The sequence below is a fragment of the Schistocerca nitens genome, chromosome 2 (assembly GCF_023898315.1).
Source record: "Schistocerca nitens isolate TAMUIC-IGC-003100 chromosome 2, iqSchNite1.1, whole genome shotgun sequence".
Lineage (NCBI taxonomy): Eukaryota > Metazoa > Arthropoda > Insecta > Orthoptera > Acrididae > Schistocerca > Schistocerca nitens.
In genome coordinates, this window is record NC_064615.1 from 198,020,494 (window position 1) to 198,044,949 (window position 24,456).

General features: G+C 39.4%; 1 protein-coding gene across 3 annotated transcripts in view; it reads left to right on the forward strand.

The window, feature by feature from the left end:
* LOC126234321 (sialin-like) overlaps positions 1-24,456 on the forward strand; it is a 283,631-nt gene that overhangs the window by 88,093 nt on the left and 171,082 nt on the right. For 2 of the 3 annotated variants that reach the window (XM_049943006.1, XM_049943007.1), the window contains exons 3-4: positions 8,134-8,382; positions 22,304-22,391. In XM_049943006.1, the coding sequence (XP_049798963.1) occupies positions 8,134-8,382; positions 22,304-22,391 (337 nt within the window). The remainder of the gene's footprint in view (positions 1-8,133; positions 8,383-22,303; positions 22,392-24,456) is intronic. The other variant, XM_049943008.1, reaches the window with a different exon arrangement.

Sequence of the window (24,456 nt, forward strand, 5' to 3'; positions counted from 1 at the left end):
ATTCTTTAGTAGAAAATGCTTTAAGTTTTATATTTATTCTTTCTTGCTAAATGTAAGTTCAGTCTTACTCACGTTCCTTGGTCATGGTCAGAGCAGTTTGTGCTGTAATTATGAATGTTATTTTTGATGTGTACAACCCACCAGTAAATGTACTCATGTGGTATGGTTAAAATCCCCAGGGTTTTGAATCTTTACCATGAACTTGACTACTATTTCTGTTATTATTTTTATAGCCCTTTTCTGTAGTTTGAAAACTGTGTCCATATTTTGTGCATTTGCTCCCCAGAAAAGAATTCCAAAGCTGAGAAGTGAGTGTACATATGAATAGCATGTAACTAAAAGATACAAGTGCTTAGGAGTACACTGCCAACTGGGGTGCAATTTTTGGGTGTGTGGCTGTTCTTTATGGGTCTGAGGCTCTGAATCAGCGGATTTCTGCCAATCACTGCCATGTCATTCGTGGTAAAGTTTTAGCTGGTCAAAGTGCTACCAGGTGTGGCAACTGTAATTCTGCATTTACTAGTGGGTTAAGCATATTATTTAGTAGAGATCTTCCAAGAGAAATGTGAACTTCCTAGTGATGCCCTATTTTACAGGCAGGTTCCTGAGCAACATCGATTGCCCAGGCTGATAATTGGTAATTCTCACATTCTCTTGTCTTTGTCTAACTTGTCCTGGTGACAGCTACAGCAATGCTTTCCTGTACTTGAGCCTGGGCAGCTATCAGGTGTCAGGGCAGCTGTTTTACTGCTGGTGCATAAACATGTGGGGGCAACTTCTAGTTTGAATAGTGAACGTGTTTTGCGTCTTTGTACCGTCTTGAACAAAGTGCAGCCAATAGATTCATGCTCTCTCTCATTATTTGTAGACACGATGAACTGGGGCAGTCTGTCCCAGTCTGTATGGCTTTGATTCACATAATAAAACAGTGTTTTGAGAACAGACTTGTAGACATCCTACTTAGCCATTGGTTTTTGGATGGATTTCTTGATTTTTAATAACTTGCAAACCTGCATGAAAGGAGATGATAAGAAGTTGCTCACTTGACATGTTATGATGGCTTCAGGGCTTCCTTGCAGCAAAATAAGATGTGTCACGAAAGCTTTGTTGGGCGTTTCTGCACTCCTATCTGCTGGAGGCCCCATAATTCAGAAACTGTAAAAGTGGTCAATAATTGATAAAACATATTTATTATTTTGAGATGAAATTAGGAATGGTCCCACAATGTCAAGAGCAACCATTTTAAAAGATTTAGTGGCTTCTGGAAGAGTTTGGAGGGGCATTTTTGGTTTTATGTATTTGGCTCTTTGTGCTCACGGTAAGCAGGACGATTCATAATTTTTAGCATCCTGCTTATGAGTAGGCAGCCAGAACTGTGATACAATTCATGCAGTAGTTATTTTTTTACCACTGTGGCACAATCATGTGACTGCTGCATAATTCTTTCTCTTAGGGATTTCAGAATAACAAGCCGATTGCCTTGGGGTGTTTTATGACAAACGATTTTATCAGCAAAAGTCTGAGGGTGCAGCAGATTTCTTGCATTCTGCGTCATCTTACTGCCTTGTCTCTGGGCCAGAAATTAGGACCTTGTCAGTCTGTACATACTGAACTTTTCAACTTAAGGCATCACCATTTTGATGTAGCTTTCCTGGCTTGTGCCTTAGTGAGTAATCACACTCGCTCATCTTAAGGGCCATCTAGTCAACCTGCTACTAGAGTCCTTTAGGCTCAACAAACCACATTATGGTGGCATGATCAATCACAATGGTAAATTTTCTCCCCTACATGTAGCATTTAAAATAGTTCACTTCATACACTGGAGCTAATAGCGCCTTCTCTCTTGTCCTCTGGATTTAATTGCCTAGATGCATACCCAAAAGGGCATTCAAATTCTCTTTGTACTTGGCTAAGAACACAGCCAATTGAAAAATTGCTGACATCACAGGAGAGTATAAGTGATATCTCAAAATTAGGGTATGCCAAAACAGGTGATTGTGTTAGGATTTCTTTTAATTTGAGTATTGCTGTTCCACTCTCAGGAGACCACATGATTATTACTCCTTTCTTTAACAATTTGGTAAGAGGTTTAGCAATAATGACATACTGTGGCACAAAATGATAATAGTTTGCTAAACTGAGAAATAACTGTAATTCTTTCACATTACAAAGACGGGATGGGACGGGGTGGTGGGAGGAGGGTGCAGCAGAAGTATTTTACTGCATCAGTTAACCATGGATTGAGTTGAACTTCATTGACCAAAATTATGTGGCCCAAATAATTAACATGTGGTTCTGGAAATTTGCATTTGATTTCATATGCATGAAAGGACAGCTCTTAATCATTGCACATGCTCCTCAAGGGAACTGGAAAACACGATAATATCATCAGGATACAGTAGACACATGGAAGGTTTCTGCCCCTCAGCAATAAATCCGCAACCCATTGAAATGTTCTGGGTGCATTTCATAATCCAAATGACATCCTCTTGTACTCATAATGCTGTGATGGTACTAAAATGTAGTTTTCTCATGATCTGCTGGGGTGAAGAGTATAAATAATAGGCATAATGCATATGTAGTCTTGTGAAATATTAGCAATTTCCTAAGCAGTCCAGTGTTTCATCCATTCTGAAGAGAGGATATGAGTCTGAAGTTGTTGCATTATTCAAAGCTTACATGTCAGCACATATTTGGTAATTTTTTTCTCCAAATTGTGTCCATTTTAGGACGACGACATTAGGCAAAGACCAGAGACTGCATGATGGTTGTATTATCCCCAATTCCAACTGTTCTCTAATGCTCTATTCAGCCACAGGTTGCAAATAATGTGGTATTATATATGATGTTCAAATGATCGGCCTAAAATCTCCAGTGGAAGTCTCATATTGCCTCAGATTTGTAACAGGCAAATCCTGATGGTCTTCAAAAACTGTACTAAATTAAACTTCCTGACAGATTAAAGCTGTCTGCCGGACCAAGACTCGAACTTGGGACCTTTGCCTTTCGCGGCCAAGTGCTGTACCATCTGATCTACCCAAGCACGACTCATGACCTGTCCTCACAGCTGGGTCATTCCATGTCAAGTGTCCCAGTTTAGAACATGATCCTAGCTTGACCATCTTCAATTTTGATGAAATTTGTACAAGATGTACTTGAGGGCCCCACATGAACTTATGCAAAGTTTCAGGCTCACCTGTAACTTGGTTGAGGTGCTAGAGCCATTTTTGTGAAGACTACTTTTACAGAGACCGAAAAGTCGTGAAGAAATCGACAAGTTTGGCATTCCACTGTTCCTAATGTAAAAGAGCTAGACTCTTGCTTCTGAGTATAGTGGTACAACTTTGTGTGCTCTACACACAAATGTTGCAAGTAGAGTTCAGAAAGCAATGCATTTGGCATAATGTCAGTTCAAAGTGGGCAACAAATCATGTCGCAAGAAATTTGCCCCATAGTTTAACGAGGCGTAAGTAGTGGAGAAAGTGCGTTATGGATCTGGTCTTTTGTCAAACTACTGTCTGTCTGGGTGTTTAGTATATCACAAATTTTGGCCTGGCTTGTGTGTTTAATTACTGTGCTACCATCCTGTAAATTAGCCAAAAAACATGAATGTATCACAATATACCCGTGTTCAAAGTCATGTATCTCAAAATGGTCTCCTACCACATTACATTCATTAACACCATTCAACAGAGCACATTTCATTCTATTAGAAAAACTTATTTCATTTTGGTGTCTCTTTGGGTAAGGTGCAAAAAATTCACCTAAACTATTGACTTTTTTGGTAATTCAGAAAATCCTTGTGTTGGTGCATGGTGGCTATGCCACAACCAAGCTCAAGACTGGTAACCCCATCGCCAGGGGGCCACGCCCGATAACCATGCAAGGTCAGCCACTGGTGGGTTTCTTTACTGCAGCTTCCCAAGCCTGAAAGTGGGTGTCTAGCAGGTTCCCAAGCCAGAATGCGAATATCTAGCAGGTTCCCAAGTCTGAATGTTGGTATCTAGCAGGTTCCCAAGCCTTTTTTGGGTCTCTCTGTAGTTCCCAAGCCATAATACAGAATTCTTCAATTGTTAAATGTTTTAAATTTTTTGTGATGTCCAAAACTATTGCTTGCAGCAAACTGTAGTATCGCCCCATCATTGAAGCAGCTGGGACTGGTATGACTGCAATTATCTGTTGTTCTGGGATCCAGTATTTGTCTCTTCTAGTAGGCCAATGAAGTTCCGGCGTCATGGACCAGGGACAGCTATATGTGGAGATGTTGTAAGAATAACAGGTCAAGGGAAATGTTCGATTCTAATTTTGTTGGTTTGTTGTGTTTTCTGAGGTAGTGATAATTGTGGACAGGGTTGTTGTTTTGGGTTTTGTGATTTGGTATCAGTAGTTTCTGTTGACCTATATAGATCAAGGGAAGTGTTCGATTCCAATTTGTGGGATCGAGAGGTGCTGTTGAGCTATATAGATCAAGGGATGTGTTTGATTCCAATTTGTGGGATTGGGAGCTGCTGTTGAGCTATATAGGTCAAGAGAAGTGTCCGATTCCAGAGGATATTGTGTTTAGTGGAATTCGGGGAGTTTTGTGTTGTCGATTTTTTTCATTGTTTTGTGTGATTTGGTATGGTGGTGTGTGTCTAAATTTGTTTATATTTACCTTGTCACCACCCAAAAACCCCCAGTTTCCCACACTTGTCCTGTTAGTTTCATTAGGTTTTTTGTGGAATGTGTGTGTGTTGGTTTTTCAATGTATTTTCGTGTTTGTGGTCATGTTTACGTAATGGCGTCATAGGCACCATATTGGAGTCATAGTGTATGTTCGTTTCTGCCATATTTGTGACGTCATGGGTCAAAGCAGACGGGTGGAATCGTACGCTTCTGTATTTTCGATAGTCTTTTGTACCAGACACTGTACATCCATCCTCAAAACGTTTCTCTTGATCAATTTTTGCATCTTCAATAATTTCTTTTTTAATATAAATAAATTCAATGCCATGAACATTTTTTGCAATATTCAAACAGATCAGTTGGTGTTAAGATTTGGTTGTCAGTTGGGCGTTGAAGGCTAGCTCTTGCTGCTAAATGCTTAACTGTGCCCCCATTTCCATCACATGGTGATTTCCCATGGCTTGTTCCGAAAAAATTCCATGCTGCAGTAATGCCAAAATCTTTTTGATGATGGCAAAGATTTAGGATGCTCTTAATATTTTTGTACTATGCTGCAGAACTGTTGCTAAAATAATGAAAATGATTAATTTCTTTAAAAATGCACTTAAGGGATTTGATCAAGTATGTTAAAAACACATGCAGTGCAACTGTGTCACGTCGGAGGCAATCACTGATAATGCAGTAACTGATACTCTTTAGCTCTTCATTTTCTTTGTAGTAAATGACAAGTGGATGTACTGTAGCTTGACTATTTTCCCAGTGGAATCCCTGCACTGCTTCTTGGACAATAAAGGAGTAATTTTCTGTGAAATCCATTAATATAATCAAGTCTCCTGGTTTGTGATGGTTGCTCCAATTCACTGGGATCAAGTCCTCCCACTTCTGCAATTTTCTTAATAACTGCACCTTCAACTTGATGTATTTTGCACTTTGCATACCCTTTTGTATCCCTTGCACCAATTCGTTGAAATTTTAATGGTGATATTCCAACAGATGTTAAGCTTGTATTCAAATTCTGACCAACATTAGTTTCATCATCTTCATGTGACTGATATGTAATGTTCATTTGTGAATATTTCAATGTATCAAATTCTTTTGTACAGGAAGGGCACATTTTTTGGCCTGGTTTAATATCAGACATGGTTATCCTTTTTAGTAGGTCAGCTGTTTCTATGTTGATTGAGCGCAAGCTTTTTCGTACAGTGTGGTTTTTCTTGCCAAATGGGTTGCAGCATGATCTTTACAAAAATTCAAATCTTTTTAGGAGTAAAGCTTCATGATGGAAGCACACTTGAGTATTTTCAGTAGAGTGTAAAACACTCTGTCTAGTAATTCTTGTTCTTCTAAGGAAAGTTGCTTCACAGCTTTCAGTCCTTTTAAGGCACTGTATGTCATTAAATGGCATGGGGAATCAGTATTTCCAAAATTGCATACATTAACTTGATCTTGTTCTTCCATTTTAGCAACAGCTTGATATGCTTCAGACACTAAAATCAAATTGTCGAGTCCTAAATAAAGAAAAGAAATAAAATTAATAAGCATTCAGCTTCCCAAAAATTATGTAGCGGTCTCTAGTACAGTTAAATGGTTAAATTTAGCAATGAATCTGTCACAAACAGGTTTAAAGTCACAAAATAAACAGCAAAATGAATATCTAAAGAAAGAAGACATAATCAATAAAATTCCAAATTTTAGGCGACATTTTTGCACTTTACTCAAAGAGACACCAAAATGAAAATAAGTTTTTCTAATAGAATGAAATGTACTCTGTTGAATGGTGTTAATGAATGTAATGTGGTAGGTGTCCATTTTGAGATACATGACTTTGAACACTGGTATATTTTGATACATTCATGTTTTTTGGCAAATTTACAGGATGGTAGCACAGTAGTTAAACACACAAACCAGGCCAAAATTTGTGATATACTAAACACCCAAGCAGGCAGTAGTTTGGCAAAAGACCAGGTCCATAGCGCACTTTCTCCACTACTTACGCCTCGTTAAACTATGGGGCAAATTTCTTGCGACATGATTTGTTGCCCACTTTGAACTGACATTATGCCAAATGCATTGCTTTCTGAACTCTACTTGCAACATTTGTGTGTAGAGCACACAAAGTTGTACCACTATACTCAGAAGCAAGAGTCTAGCTCTTTTACATTAGGAACAGTGGAATGCCAAACTTGACGATTTCTTCACGACTTTTCGGTCTCTGTAAAAGTAGTCTTCACAAAAATGGCTCTAGCACCTCAACCAAGTTACAGGTGAGCTTGAAACTTTGCATAAGTTCATGTAGGACCCTCAGGTACATCCTGTACAAATTTCATCAAAATTGAAGATGGTCGAGCTGGGAACCCTAGGACACTTCATGTAGAATGACTCAGCTTCAATTCTGTCAGTACCTCATCTCCTACCTTCCTCATTTTGGTGCTAAATTACTTTCTATCCTTGGCCAAATGCATCAAATTTTCCTGTAATTTCTGTTTTAGGAGAGTTGTGACATCTCTGTTATTTACATATTACACCTTAATTTCCTCCTGTTCCTTTTCTTTATCTTGTCTTCCCAGTTCACAGTGTCATTTGCCAGTAACTCTTGTATACTTGCTAAACATGTGCACTTGGATATCATCAATACTAACTGGCAAAAATGTTTCTTTATTCAGTTCAGCCTGTTGACATATACTTCTTTTCATGTGTGCTTGCATCTCATTGACCAGCTCATTCCTGGAAATCAGATCGACCGGAATAAGTGAGTTTGTGATATTTAGATTTGAACTTCACTCAGATAACCCTTCACATCCCACTGCATGTAGTTTTGCAGTCAGTTGATTTAAGCACTGAAATGCATCAGTCTTTTGAGCATGATAGGGTGAATCCTTTCCTGCCCTTCTCATGCCTGTATAATACTGTCACTGCCAAACAGAAATTCTTGGTCACCTATTCAGGCAGTACACAACCAAAATCAACTGTACCACAAATGCAGCACTGTAAATCACTCTCTAGGAGCAATTCAAAATCTGGATTTTCCTGTGACTGTACATCTCCTGTAAGTGCAAATAATACTTAACCAATCTCTGCTTGTGTCTGTATATGTGTGAATGGAGATGTGTGTGTGTGTGTGCGAGTGTATACCCGTCCTTTTTTCCCCCTAAGGTAAGTCTTTCCGCTCCCGGGATTGGAATGACTCCTTACCCTCTCCCTTAAAACCCAAATCCTTTCGTCTTTCCCTCTCCTTCCTTCTTTCCTGACAAAGCAACCATTGGTTGCGAAAGCTAGTATTTTGTGTGTATGTTTGTGTTTGTTTGTGTGTCTATCGACGTGCCAGCGCTTTCGTTTGGTAAGTCACATCATCTTTGTTTTTAGATATATTTTTCCCATGTGGAATGTTTCCCTCTATTAATTCGTACTGTTTATTCTTCTATTCAAAAAATGTACGTTGTTTTACCATCAACGATTTTATTCCTGCAGAGTGAGCCAGCCAGTGGCGGGGAGCTGGAATGGGATGAGGCTGACCAGGCACAAGCTCTGTCCAGCTACTACTATGGCTATGTGGCTACACAGCTGTTAGGGGGCTGGGTCTCTGAGTGTTTCGGTGCACGATATGTGTGTGGGCCTGCTGTACTGGCTGCAGGGTTGCTCTCATTAGCTGCACCGGCCGCTGCACGAGCGGGGCTGCCAGCCTTCATTGTACTACGCATCGCAGTTGGAGCAGTCTCGGTAAGTGTGTACAAGGCTACTTGTAAGTACAAGAGCTAATCAAAAAGTGCTAGTACCACTTCATAAGTTAATCTCCCACCTGTTATTTTAAAATACATGTAAATCCAAAATAAATCGTCCACTATGCAGTGGAGTGTGGATTTTGTTCAAAACTTCCTGGAAGATTAAATCTCTGTGCCAGACTAGGGCTCAAAGCCAGAACCTTGCCTTTCATGTGATGTGATGTACATTTGAAAACTGAAAGCTTGAAAGTGACCTACAGTGGCATGACACAGTGTTCAGATCCAACAACCAGGCAGTGGAATAATGTGCAAGGCAACTTTAGGGAACATATCATGAGAGTGATTAACAGTAGTTATTGATACATGTGGAAGAAGTGTCATACGTGTGAAACAATGGCCACCATCACTATGCAGAAAAGTTACCCTGGTAATAGACATTGGTATCACTACATAACAATGATGGCAGTGCAGTAAGTTACATTCTCAAACAGAAAAACAAGTAAGAGTTGCAAAAGATTTACTGGCATACTAGACTGTATATGGCACTGTTGCTGTAAGTGTTGTTGGGTAGAAGTAGAAATGTTGTGAATTAATTGTTACCGAGCGAGGTGGCGCAGTATTTAGCACACTGGGCTCGCATTCAGGAGGACGACGGTTCAATCCCGTCTCCAGCCATCCTGATTTAGGTTTTCCATGATTTCCCTAAATCGTTTCAGGCAAATGCCGGGATGGTTCCCTTGAAAGGGCACGGCCGATTTCCTTCCCAATCCTTCCCTAACCTGAGCTTGCGCTCCGTCTCTAATGACCTCGTTGTCGACGGGACGTTAAACACTAACCACCAGCACCACCAATTAATTGTTGTACAATGCCAGGAAGTTAAAACTAGTGTAACGAGGCTAAAATAGTACATGTGATGGAAAAACTTGTCGAGATGGGTAGTGAACAGAGTTTTTAGCTATACAAACTTAAAGGTCATGTTCTAATATATAGAACAAATTCTGACCCAAAGTAGTCCAGTTAATTGACAGTCATTGAGTCAGTATCTAACAAGTAACTTGTGCAACAAGTATGCTATTTGTATCACTCAGTAGGTGGCTACATGTATGTGTGAATATTGCATCTTATGTTTATATTTGTGCTCTGTGAATTATGCTTATCGTGAAAAGGCTGTATTTACAGAGAAGTGCCCTTTAGTATGAAAAGTGTTTACACTGTGAATTTTGGTGTTCTAACAAGAAACAGAAATGTCAAATAAGCCATTGCAAGTTTCATTATAAAAAAAAGCTTCTTTACTGTGAATATAAAACCCAGAGCCTGTTTCTCATCCCTAGACAAAGAAGACAATGAGCCTTGAATTTGGAACTGCAAGTATTATACAGATGAGTACAAAATTTTACTCAATTTAAAATTCATTTGTGGATTTTATTTAATGTCACCCTTTCCTATAATATTAAACATGTACTAAAGTGGCAGTGTCCAATACAAGAAGAGTACATGTTTCAGATTCATATCTGTGAGAGTGATTATTTTGTAAAAAAACAAAATAAAGCAGTTGAAGAGTTTCTTGGATATTTTCTCTTTCTATCACTGTTTTGTAGATTAATGAACCCTGAACAATGAATTGCTAAATAGATTGCTGAAGAAGCAGAGTATCTGCGCTGGAGTAAGGAATGCAAAGATGGGTTTCAAGGAGTCAAGAAAAAGTTGAATAATTTGGAAATCTTAGGACACACAGACCTGATGAAAGTATTTTACTTGGTGTGTGACAGTTTAAAATACAAAGTGGGAGCCTATCGAGACAAAGTAGACAAAGAAGTAGGTAAGTTCATGGAAAGAACAATAGCATTCACCAGCAGCATCTTGACTCCCTGGGAGACGAGGAACTTTGTCACAGAGAAGGAGACAATAGCATTGTTGTATGGCTTTATTAAATTTAGCTACTATTGAGCCTGTAGGAAACCATTTTAGTAACAAATCACAAAGCACTGCCATTTATAATGAACACTAAGTCGCAACTTGGATGACTCATAAGGTGTCACAGTTCCTGGTGATTTTAGAAAAAAATGGGAAGGAGGAATGTTAATTATGAATGTGCTGAAGGCAGTGAAGTATGGGAAATACTGAGACAAATCCACAGAGGACAGAATACTAGCAGGTGTTTAAAGCTGGTGAAAAGGAAGTATGGTAGCAGTGGTGAGGGAAAACTAAGAATTTCTTACTTTGTACATGATGGTGTGCTATATAGATGACAAAAAGTTGTCTGTATCAGAACAGAAAATCACAGAACTGATTTGATATATACGTTTCAGTGTAACACACTTTGAAGTAGGGAAGTACTACACCAGAACTGTGTCTTCAATAACATCCATGTTGGCAGAAGATCTTCCCTGTCACATTGCTCTTATTAATAAGAGAAATGTCTAATTTGAAAACTACACCAACAGGAAAAAAAGTCCAACATCAAGAGTAATGAAATTTCAGGAATACATTTGTCCAGGTAACATATTTAAGTGATTAATGTGGCTGGTTTACAGGCCAATGTAAGTGTGAGAAAAGCCATTGCAGATGTGAAATGCCATTACACTAATAACTGGTGTAATTGTCAGAATGTTGAATGGAAGCATGCAGATGTGCATGCATTGTGTCATTCAGGTGCTGGATGTCAGTTTGTGGAATAGAGTTCTATGCCTGTTGCACATTGTCGGTTACGATAGGGACAGTTAATACTTTTTGTGGATGATGCTGGAGTTTTTGTCCTATGATGTCTCATACATGCTTGATTGGAGACAAATACGGTGATTGAGCGGTTAGGGCAATGCATCAACACTGCAGAGCACACTGGATTACAACAGCAGTGTGTGTGTGAGCATTATCCTGTTGATAAACACCCCCTGGACTGCTGTTCATGAATAGTAGCACAGCAAGTTGAATCACTAGACAGATGTATAAATTTGCAGTCAGAGTATGTGCTCCTGCTGTCATACGAAATTGTACCTCAGACCATAACTCCAAGTGTAGGTCCAGTGTGTCTAGGCCTCAGAAGGGGTGTTTGCAGGCACTCTCGTGGCCTCCTCCTAACTAATACAAGGCCATCACTACCACTGAAGCAGAACTGGCTTTCATCAGAAAATACAACAGGCCTACACTCCATCCTCCAATGAGCTCTTGTTTGACACCACAGGAGTCGAAAATGGCAGAGGTTTGGGGTCAATGGAATGTACACAACAGGGTGTCTATTCGGAGCTGTCCTTGAAGTAATCAATTTGTTACAGCTAATTGTGTCACTGTGGTGACATCTACTCGAATTGCTGATGCAGATGCAGTGTGATGCGCCACAGCCATACACTGAAAATTACAGTCGTCCCTCTCAGTAGTGCCATGTGGCCGTCTTGAGCCCGGTCTTCTTGCAGCCATACCTTCACATGGCCACCACTGCCAGCAGTCATGTACAGTGACTACATTCCTGCCAAGTTTTTCTGCAGTATCACAGAAGGAACATCCAGCTTCTCATAGCCCTATTGCATGATCTCATTCAAACTCAGTGAGCTGTTGATTATAGCACCTTTGTAGTAGTAAAGGGATTCTTGATGAACATCAACTCGCTACATCCAATCCCAAAGGTGACTAACACTCATGACCAACAGCACATATCTAAAGCAAATGTGATTTGAGTCTTCATAGTAGCACCAGTTGTATGTGACTGGAGTGAAGTTTGAACAGACATTGTGTTTCAGATATAGAAACACAAACTTCCATTTATCTCAAACAACTCCTCCTTGTTTTTATTTTTTATTTACCGGGTGATCAAAAAGTCATGGAATAATGTAGATAGAGAGGTACAAATTGACACACATGCTTGGAATGACATGGGGTTTTATTAGAACCAAAAAAATACAAAAGTTTAAAAAAAATGTCCGACAGATGGCGCTTCATCTGATCAGAATACCAATAATTAGCATAACAAAGTAAGACAAAGCAAAGATGATGTTCTTTACAGGAAATGCTCAATATGTCTACCATCATTCCTCAACAATAGCTGTAGTTGAGGAATAATGTTGTGAACAGCACTGTAAAGCATGTCTGGAGTTATGGTGAGGCATTGGCATTGGATGTTGTCTTTCAACATCCCAAGAGATGTCGGTCGATCACGATAGACTTGCAACTTCAGGTAACCCCAAAGCCAATAATCGCACGGACTGAGGTCTGGGGACCTGGGAGGCCAAGCATGACAAAAGTGGCGGCTGAGCACACTATCATCACCAAACAACGCGCGCAAGAGATCTTTCCATATGGGGTGGAGTGCCATCCTGCATAAACATCGTACGTTCCAGCAGGTGTTTATCAGCCGGGCTGGGGATGATGTGATTCTGTAACATATTGGCGTACCTCTCACCCATCACGGTAGCAGTTACAAAACCGGAATCACGAATTTCCTCAAAGAAAAAAGGCCCGATAACGGTAGATGTGGTAAATCCAACCCATACCGTGACTTTCGCGTCGTGCAATGGAGTTTCCACGATAGTTCTAGGATTTTTGGTAGCCCAAATTTTGCAGCTGTGGGCGTTGATAGACCCTCGGAGTGTGAAATGAGCTTCATCGGTCCACAACACATTACACAACCAATCGTCATCTTCCGCCATCTTTTGAAACTCCCACACCGCAAATGCCCTCCGATTCACTAAATCGCCAGGTAACAGTTCATGATGCTGATGGATTTTGTATGGATAGCATCGGAGGGTACGCCTAAGTGCCAACCAAACAGTAATGTATGGAATGCTGGTGCGACGTGCGACTGCACGAGCGCTGACTTCCCCGTGCATAGACGAACCCGCTACAGTCTCCATTTCTTCCTGAACTGTCTCAGCAGCATTACGCCTTGTGCTTGGTCAGCCACTATGGGGTCTACTGTCTAAACAACCCGTGGCTTCGAACTTCGAAATCATTCTCGCCACAGCTGCATTTGTCAACGGACCTTTACACATTTGAATCCCCTTCCTATGGCGATAGGATCATAACGCTGAACTACCACATTCCCCATTCTGATTATACAGCTTCACTAAAAGCGCCTTTTCAGGTAACGTCAACATGCTGTGACTGCTGGTGCATCTGATTCTCTCTCTCATTACAGCTCCTTTTATACACGATTGTCATGCGCAGTCACTGCTCTTTTGCTGTCAAGCGCCATCTGTCGGACATTTTGTGAACTTTGTTTTCCTTTTGGTTCTAATAAAACCCCATATCATTCCAAGCATGTGTGTCAATTTTTACCTCTCTAGCTACATTATGCTGTGGTTTATTAAGTTTTCAAATTTATACTGACTTTTTGATCACCCGGTATTTATTTATTTTTTTTACATCAGTGTATTTTGCCCTCGTGCCCAGACTCTAGACCCATAACTTCTAGGTCATTTTCCAGTACATCATATATGGTTCACACACAACTGTAGCTGTATGAATTCCTCTTTCTACTCTAAATTTAGCACCACCTGCATGTGCTGGATCACTCATTAGAGTCAAATCTGGTGGTGTTTTCCCAAGGGGATTGACATAATTCGTGCTGTTATTGCTCTTCAAAGAGATATCAGAAACAGTGTCCTCAGCTCTGGGCAGAGGCATAGCTTTCTGGCTCTCCTGCTTTTGACCTACTCTTTTCTTTGTTCGGAGGCTTTTCTTTTTCAGCATTGAGTTTACTGCTGGCGGTGTAGTCTCTGGGACTTGTCTTGCTAGTTTTTGGGAATGGTGACAGCTCACGGTACACAGCTGTTTGTCTGGTGGCTGGGCATTAGGTGACAGTGTATCGCTTTTAGAAATGAACTGCAATTTGGAATGGAGTGTTTCATATTTAAGCATTATATTGACTCCTAAATAATTATTTCCGTATAGAGTTTATCAATAATGAATAATTTATCAGATAGAGCACAGTTTTCTTGTGTATAGCACAAATGTGATAGTTGTATGGTCAATATTTGTCTAAACTTTCTAGAAGTGTGTGCACATTTATTTTCAGTCTGGAAGTGATGTTTGTCAAAATTATTTTTGAGCTGCAAAGTGAAGTCTCCAATGAAAAAAACAAATTATGGCTAACTATTCCTAAATGATGGCAGCATAACTAACAGTAAGAACATTTATGATAGGTATGGTTTTCTTCTGAATAGATGGGGTGTATAATTTTTTGGAAAGTTTTGTCTGTATCTCACAATACTTTGTATCTTTGTGCTAACTGAGACTCACTCTTCATGTATTTTTTATACATCTACATAGATATTCCTCAAGCCATCATACGTTGCGTGGTGGAGGGTACCCTGCACCACTAATTATTTCCTTTCCTTTTCCACTTGTAAATCGAACGAGGGAAAAGTGACTGTCAATAGGCCTCCATATGAGCCCTAATTTCTCATATCTTATCTTTGTGATCCTTACACACAGTGTATGTTGGCGGCAGTAGAATCGTTCAGCAGCCAGCTTCAAATGCCGGTTCTCTAAATTTTTTCAATAGTGTTTGTTGAAAAGAACATCACCTTCCCTCCAGGGATTCCCATTTGAGATCCAAAAGCATCTCCATAACACTTACGTGTTGTTCCTGGTATTTCATAGCACTTCATAGTTCAGCTTTGGCCTTGGAATTAGTACTGACCAAATAAAGAAATAATGTGTTGCTATGGAAGAGTTATTTGAGATGATATTAGGAGCTATGAACCCACAGTAAAATTATTTTTGGTAAAATGGAGAAGATAGTGAATGATCACAAATATCAAAAGCAGTATAGCTGGCAGTCTGGCATAGCAGTGACATGTGCAGACATCTGCCATTGCCTCACAGCTGAGAGCATGATTTATGATGCAGCAGATACAGGATCTCATACCGACAGCAATGGAGAAGAGTAGGAATAACTATAAGAGGTCTGTTCAAAAAATTGTGGAACTTAGTCCACAAAATTTTTCTGTGATGAGCTTTTACTTATTGTGCATGGTCTTTACTCTCCTCTGCAGTTTATACTCTGCCTACGATGCCATTACTGCTTCTGGAAGCAATCTTGGTATGCCTCTTGCTGGATCATACAAAGCACTGTCTGCGAATTTTCTTTTGTCTCATCTGTCGTTGCAAACCTTCATCCTATCAATGGCGTTTCCAACTTTGGAAATAAAGTCCGCAGGGGCCAGGTCTGGAGAGTAAGGAGAATGGGGCACCACAGTGATTTTGTTTTTTGTGCAGTAGTCGCGCACCAACAGGGATGAGTGTGAGGGTTCGTTATCATAATGCAAGAGCCAAGAATTGTCTCGCCACATTTCAGGCCGTTTCCTTCTCACACTTTCGTGCAGGTGTCACAACACATCCCAGTAGTAACATCAAATAACAGATTGTCCCTGTGACACAAATTTATGATGAACTAATCCTTCTGTGTCAAAGAATACCATCAGCATTGCTTTGACATTTGACCTGACCTGATGAACTGTTTTTGCCTTGGAGAACTTTTCCCGACCCATTGTGAAGACTGAACCTGGGTCTCAACATCATAACTTAGACCCACGTCTCATCACCAGTTATGATTCTCTTAAGGAACAGTTCATTCTCATTTGCGTCATCCACAAGCTCTTCACAGATTGTGAGACAAAGGTCTTTCTAGTCTCGACTCATGAGTCGTGGGACAAACTTGGCAGTGACATGATACATTCCAACATGCCGTGTCAGGATTTCATGACATGATCCAACTGAAATGTCATATTCTTCTGCAGTCTTTCAGTCAGTCAGTCTGCAGTTGGCTTGTGCAATTTCATTGATGTTCCTGACATGAGCATTATCAGTAGACGTCAAAGGTTGTCCTGAACAAGAGTCATCTTAAAGTTTCATCTGCCCATTTTTGAACTGCGTGAACCACTTTTAACATTGAGTGTGGCTGAAGCATTGATCACCGTAGGCTTCCTGTTTCATTTGGTGTGTCTCTGTAAAGGTTTTCTTGAGTTTCATGAAAAACTTAATGCAGATGCATTGCTCCATTTACTCTGCCATCTTGAAATTTGCAAACTGTGTGACACAGTGTTCTACCCGATACAGCACTAAAAAATAACTAACAGATATACAATAATGAAACTTCTGGCAGTTACACATTAAACACAGGCGTGTGCAGGGATGCCAACCACATTTCACTCCAGCACACCGACGGTACAAAATTACAAATTTTCCAGAATTTTTTGAACAGACCTCGTACATTAAAGCACAGTTTGTGGAGGCTTTGCTGAAAATCAGGCAGAAACATGTCACAATCAGGATTCCTGCTGCTGCTGCTACTGCTGCTCTTGTGGCTGAATTGGCTGTATTTAAAACATTCCTAAGAATGCATAACTCTCTAGATTTTTCTTAAATTTCCTCCCAGATGCGTAACAGAAATTTCCTGCATTTTCTGGACTATCAGTAACTCTGTTGTTGACATTAATATGTGATGAGGAAAACAATATTTGTATCTCTTTGAAGCTGTTTGCAGGCAATTCAGTTAATTTCATTGAGATCATATTGTTAAAAAGTGTTATAAAGTACAGGAAAGCTTGCAGATGAACAGTTCTTTGTGTAAAACGTGCCGCCTGGCTCTCATAGTGATGTAATGTGTGTACAGAGCTGAAAAATCTGATATTCACAGAATGAAATTTTCACTCTGCAGCGAAGTGTGAGCTTGTGATGAAGCAAGCTGGGATAATTTTAATTCCCCTCTTGTTTTGCCATCTGCCTCCTTAAATTAGTTTTGTTAGTTTTAACTATTTACCATTAGCATACATGAATATCATCGGCATTTCCATAAAAGAGAAAGGCTGGCCCTCAGTTTTAAATGATAGAACACCAGATCTAATTTTGTGTTAAGTTTTATGTATCTAATTGATTTTCTAATTGATTTGTACTATTCCTAGTTAGTATCTTTCATTATAAGGCAAAATCAGTCATTGTTTCATAACTTAAATTCTACTGTTGTCGTATAAACAAATATAAATTCTGCACTGATTATAAATGTTTGGGAGACAAAATGCTAGTAATCTTAAAGTATCTATTTGGCTATATTCGAAAACATGTTAGCAAAGCCAGTCTTAATTAATTCCAAAGTAATTAACAGTTTTGCCAAAAGTATTGTTTTTGTAACTATATATGTTAATTTCATTATTTAAACAAATTATTCGGCCTAACTTTTGCAGTAGAAGAAACTGCTAAAAAGAACCAATTTTTCTATGTATTCAGTTAACAAAGTGAGTTAAGTTTTAGTGTAAATTCTGTAAATTTAACTTCGAGCAATGTGTAGTTTCAGTACCGATTATTGTGATGAAATATAAGGGCCCGATTTTTGGTCATGAGACAGTTAGTCCACAGCTGAGTTTCAGACAAGTAACCTGTGCTGGTTAGAACAACAACAACAATGCTTCTAATTAACTGTGGAATAAGTGTTAAATAATTAGGCCGTGTGTTAAAACAGTGACAGTGTCTGCCCCATATGTACCTGATTGTTCTTCAAGAACTGTGAACTTTGTGGTTAGGTTTCACTGGTCGTAGATGTTTAACAAGAAACTATTGTAGCAGTATGTGGAGTTTTGCCTGGTAACTGTTAATGATGCTTATCGAAGGTTACATAATAGTGCACTGGCCATATAACTGTATTATTGGGTGGTTGTGCAAAGTGAAATTAAAGTACGGTGAAATGCAACTGTCCACCTGTAGGCAACATTATTTACAGTAGTCAGTGTCGGAATCCATATCCCATTTTTCAGCCAGTGGAGAAACACAGTATGATGACACTGCGGACACCAAATGAAGAAAATAAAAAGCAGGCAGGACTGCCACAAGCTGATGTGAAACTTCCTGCCAGATTAACTGAGTGCCGGACCAAGACTTAAACTCAGGGCATTTGCCTTTTTTGCGGGCAAAGAAAATTATCAGCATGGCTTTGACATTTGACCTGACCTGACGAGCTGTTTTTGCCTAGGAGAACTTTACCCAACCCATTGTGAAGAATGAACCTTGGTCTCAACATCATAACTTAGACCCACATCTCATCACCAGTTATGGCTCTTTTAAGGAACATTTTGTTCTCATTTGCATGATCCAAAAGCTCTTCAGAGATTGTGAGATGGAGGTCTTTCTAGTCTTGACTCATGAACCATGAGAAAAACTTGGCAGTGACAGGATGCACTCCAAGATGCTGTGTCAGGATTTCATGACATGATCCAACTGAAATATCATATTCTTCTGCATTCTCTCAGTCAGTCAGTCTGCAATTGACTTGCACAGTTTCATTGATGTTCCTGACATGAGCGTCGTCAGTAGACGTCGAAGGTCGTGCTGAACAAGAGTCATCTGTAACTTTCATCTGGCGATTTTTGAACTGCGTGAACCACTTTTAACGGTGAGTATGGCTGAAGCATTAATCACCGTAGGCTTCCTGTGTTATTTGGTGTGTCTCTGTAAAGGTTGTCTTGAGTTTCATGATAAACGTAATGCAGATGCATTGCTCCTTTTACTCTGCCATCTTGAAATTTGCAAACTGTGTGACACAGTGTTCTACCCGATACAGCACTAAACAATAACTACCAGATATACAACAATGAAACTTCTGGCAGTTTCACATTAAATGCAGACGTGTGCAGGAATGCCAACTGTATTTCACTCCAGCACACTGTTGGTACAAAATTATAAATTTTCCAGAATTTTTTGAACAGGCCTCGTACATTAAAGCATAGTTTGTGGAGGCTTTGCTGATAATCAAGCAGAAACATGTCACAGTCAGGATTCCTGCTGCTGCTGCTGCTCGTGTGGCTGAATTGGCTGTATTTAAAACATTTCTAAGAATGAAGGACTTTCTAGATTTTTCTTAAACTTCCTCCCAGATGTGTAACAGAAATATCCTGCATTTTCTGGACTGTCAGTAGCTCTGTTGTTGACATTAATTTGTGACGAGGAAAACAATATTTGTATCTCTTTGAAGCTGTTTGCAGGGAATTCAATTAATTTCATTGAGATCATATTGTTAAAAAGTCTTATAAAGTGCAGGAAAGCTTGCAGATGAACAGTTCTTTGTGTAAAACTTGTTGCCTGGCTCCCATAGTAAATAAATATGATGTAATGTGTGTACAGAGCTGAAAAATATGATGTTCACAGAACGAAATTTTCACTCTGCAGCGAAGTGTGAGCTGATATGAAACTTCCTGCCAGATTAACTGAGTGCAGGGCCGAGATTTAAACTCAGGACCTTTGGCTGTTGCAGGCAAGTGCTCTACAAACTGAGCTACCCAAACACGACTCACAACCTTTTCTCATAGCTTCCTCAGTTTGGAAGGTAGGAGATGAGGTGCTGGTGGAATGAAGCTGTGAGGAAGGGTTGTGAGTCATGCTTGAGTAGCTCAGTTGGTAGGGCACTTGCCTGTGATATGCAAAGATCCTGAATTAGAGTCTCAGTCAGGCACACATATTTAATCTGCCAGGAAGTTTCAAACCTGATGTTTTTATTCACGGGAATCATTCTTCACTGATTTAGAATGTTCTGAGCACATGCATTAAGTGTGCAAACAATACATAAACCAGACTGACTTTATCATAAGAAACTTAACATCCATGAAAACTTTCACTTACACATGAAAACTTTCACTTACAAAATCTTCATTTAACAAGTCTGGGACACTTTCATTTCTAACTTAGTGGACAAGATAGAGAAGATCAGAATAATAGCTGCAAGGTTCATCATGGGTTTGTTTCATCAGTGTTAAAGGGCCAACGACATTCATTGGGAAAGGCTACAGGAAAGATGTGTGTCATCATGGAAGACTCTCCTCTAATAATAATAATAATAATAATAATAACAATAATAATAGTAATAATAATTATTCCAGGAGTACACATTCCAAAACAACTCACTAAATGTATTCCTTCCTCCAACATACATATTGTGTAATGCTGCTGATGGTAAAATTAAAGAGATTTGAGCTGTGCAGGGATGTACTGATAATCTCTCTTCCCATCCCATCCATGAAAGGAAAGGGGGAAATGATTATCATAAAATTTGTAGCCTTATCTGCACAAAACACACTGAGTATGGATGTAGATTTTATAAATGTTAGGAAATAATTGAAATGTGCGATATTAAGTTAAGGATCCAAGTGCATGTCCAGCTTCACTGAACAATTTTAAGATACTGTGAATATTCATTACAACACAGGCCTGAAAGAAATTTAACTCATAAGACTGCAAGTATTTTTTTTAGCATGTGCTTCTCTCTTATATAACACATCTGCATATGTCTTCTGCTCATAATAAATGTATACGGATATTATCTGCCTTAAAACTTGTTCTTGTGCATCTTTTTTCATATTTATTTTCTTTTTGTTTATAAAACATAAACTTTGGTTAGATTCTTTGTATCAAATTCACTTTACCCACTTTGTTGCCCTCAGTAGCTGGTATCCCTTCTCTCAGTTATCGAAGCTGGCTGAAAACACTTGTAATATCACTTTTGATACAATTAAAAGTTACTGTTTATGGCCAGTTCCAATCTCACAAGCTTCTGTTAAATTCAGGTAAAGAAACAGCTACATACTTCACTTATTTGTCATTACTGTTACACAGTCCTAGTGCAGTGGACCTAACCTGTCAGATAATTAGTAATTGTTTAGGGTAGCATAAGAACAATTGACACTATAGTCACAGAGTAAAATACTATGTAAAGTGGCAGCACAATCCCACTAGAATAACGCATTGTCTTTCAGATTGAGCAGCTATGCCAAAACTAAACAAGTCTGCACAGTAACCATATATTCTCATTAGTTAACACTTCTCTGCTGGCAATTGACTATCACTGTCTCAGTAGGACATTGCTGAGATCTGAAACTGTCAACTGTGTCACACACAGATTCAGAATAAGAAGTAATTAGAATGTAATGTCACTGAGTTATTAAGAGATAAATGATAAAACATGAAATTTGACTTGAGTGCTGTACATTTTATGAGCTTTAGCTGTACTGGACCTATTGTGATGAACTTTCTCATGAACTTGCTGCTTATATGACTTCTGACCACAGACTGCAGATTTTGGGGCTCAAATGGTATTATAAATATTGGCATAAGAACAAACTGGTATTTTGTAAACTATATAAAACTTTGAAAATTAGCTAGGTTGAACCTGACTGTTTTGAATGAGCAGCAAGCCTTTGCTAAATTTTGACTTACAAATATGTTATTGGTTGGAAATTTAGAAAAATACACAGATACTATTACGATTCTGTGATGCATCCCCTTGTTTGCAAGTGTAAGCACGGTATAGTAAATTACGTGGAATTATTAATTAGTGAGTTAATTAATTAGTACTGTGTGTCATATTGTGCAGAAGAGTTATTGTAACAAAAGTAGGTAATGGAAGGTTAGAATCGCAGTGATTAGGGCAAAATCTGCAATGAAAATGTTTAGTGGCTCTGAACTTCAAGTTAAACTATTTCAGAAGATAATTACGCTTAGGTAATTTAAAGTATGTTACTGTAAAGTCGGAATACTTAGCTTTTGAATGGTGTAGGTCATTACATTGAATTCTGTTAATTGGCTCATAGGTTTTATCACTTACCGAACTGTAGTAAAATCTTCAACTAACTATAACTTCTAATTAACATAATCTATAGCCAAACTAATGGTATCAATGGAATCACTATAGTGAGAAGAGTAAACTGAACAATCAATTTAAATTGAACTTGGCCTGATAAATGATTTGCATATTTTCATGTACCTATCACAAGTTACATAGACAACTGTATCGAAGATATAGTAGACTTGGGGGAAAAAAGCAGTAATTATTGGAAGCTGGTGAGGACAGATGAGGAGTACCCACTTGTTACGTCTGAACTTGCTGTTTATTTTTTAAAAACTGCAGCAAAAGTCCTTTTCCAAAATTTCTCTATTATTTACAGGGTGTTGTATTGCCTTCGGTCCACTGCTTAGTTGCAAAATGGCTCACTCCAAAAGAAAGAACACAATTAACAGGATTAATATTTTCTGGTAAGTTATGAATGTATGTGATTAAAATACATGTTTGCAAAAACCCTCTCATAACATTATTTTATAGTAAGAAGCTGCAAATGTCAGTTTCTAGATTTAAGCTGTGGAAAATCCAGGACGGAATAATGACAGTATTATGAAAAGGATGGATTGCTATTCACCATATGCATCAGAGGTTGCATCACAAGATAGGCACAACAAAAAGACTTTTTGTTGTGCCTGTTTGCGACTCAGCATCTCCTCTATGTTGTGAGTAGCACTGTATAATTTTCATAATATTGTCATAATTTCTAGATTTTTTTCAATAAAACAATATTCAGCTTCATTAACTGTTAATATGACATGTTCAGAATACTGTCTTTCAAATATTCATTGCATACGTCTTAACCAGGTCAAATGATGCTTTAACTGTTTCAGCTGCGTTCACTAATGCTGGCAATTTCTTCTCAGTTTAATAAATTCAGGTCTGAGACTCCAGCACGATATGCAGGTCAGCTTTCGTAGGGCCCTTAAGGTAGTGGACAGATACAAGAGAACTTATGTTGTGGTCCTGAGGGGCTCAGCATTTGCTTGCTGGATATGGGCTTGGTGACCCCAGGGTTCCTGAGCTGGGGACTGATAAGTGCCACCAATCGTCTGTCATCGTAAGTTCTGGCTGTACATCAGCGACCACTGTGTGGTGTAGCAGTAGAACATTGTGTGTACAGGGAATGGGGATCTTGGCTTGACCACCTGGATTGCAAGGATGGTAAAAACCTCTAAACAAAGCATGTCAGTCTCAAGGTGCGCTGTGCACTGATGAGATGCATGGCTGTTCAGCTGGAACAGTCATTAGCCAGCAACCTCTGGGGAACCTGCCCCACCTCACTTGCATAAGGTTTACTCAGACTTGTGGGTCTCTGAGTGGATTCTTATTTTCTTGGCTGCCCATGGGACTGAAATGGAACCCTCAAAATCATCTCCTTCTCCCAGCAGAAATGGTGCTCCATTGATAGGTACTAACACCTGGTTTAACAAGAAGGTGCATGGATACAGGGATTATATGGAGATCTTCAGTCTATTGTAAGTCTATTGTAACAGAACACATACTGCTGGTCAGAATGTGTTTTTAATTGTGAAGCGAAAAGAGGACAGCTTTGATAAGGTTTCATCTTTATATATTCAGAAAGGTTTAGAGGGCATCACAGGTATTCTGAAATCAGTCAAGCGACTGCATACCAGAATGTTGTTGGTTGAAACTGCTACTTCCCAGAAAGTCACCAACTGCCAGAAGGCTAAGTGCCTTGGGAAATATGCCATGGAAACAGAGCTCCACAACACCTTGAACTATAGCATGTGTGTTGTGACCGTTAGAGATCCGGTCAACATTTGAAAGGAAGAACTGAAGGATGAATAGACTCAGGAAGGGATCATTGATGTGGAAAAATATAGTGGAAAGGGTGGATGGGGATCTCATAGAATATGACTCCTTCATTATTATCTTCAGTGGCACGAAACTCCCAGAGCATTTTGAGGTGGTTTCCTTCGTCCAAACGTATGGCCATATGTCTCCAGCCCAACACACTGTTTTCAATGCCGTCACTTTGGCACACCCCCTTAGAATGTAAGAGTGAAGCCACTTGTGGCAAATGTGGCAAGGCTGCCCATGATGAAGTTGGTTGCTCCTCCCCTCTGAAATGTGTGAATTGCTCTGGGGATCACCCTATCTGGAAGAGGGGTTTCATTGTCCTCCTTGAAGAAAGGAAAATATAAGAGATTAAGAAACTGAATTGCATCCCATATGGCGAGGTCGAGAAGCCTTGCAGTCTCCCACATTTACTACATCATTTGCTTCAGCCCTTAAAAGGTCTCTTTCAACAGCCAACACTTATCCAAACAGAGGTTGCTAGTGTCAGCACTAGTACCAGCGTTTGTCAGTGCACATGTCAAGCAGCAGTTGTTTTAGATCCCACAGCCCTCCCTAGAACATCAGATAAAGCAACAGTTGCCACTACTGCAGACCTCCTGGTGCCTCCAAAGGTAGAGCCCAGTTTAAAGTCTGGCATTGCCTCAGCTATTGTTGCAG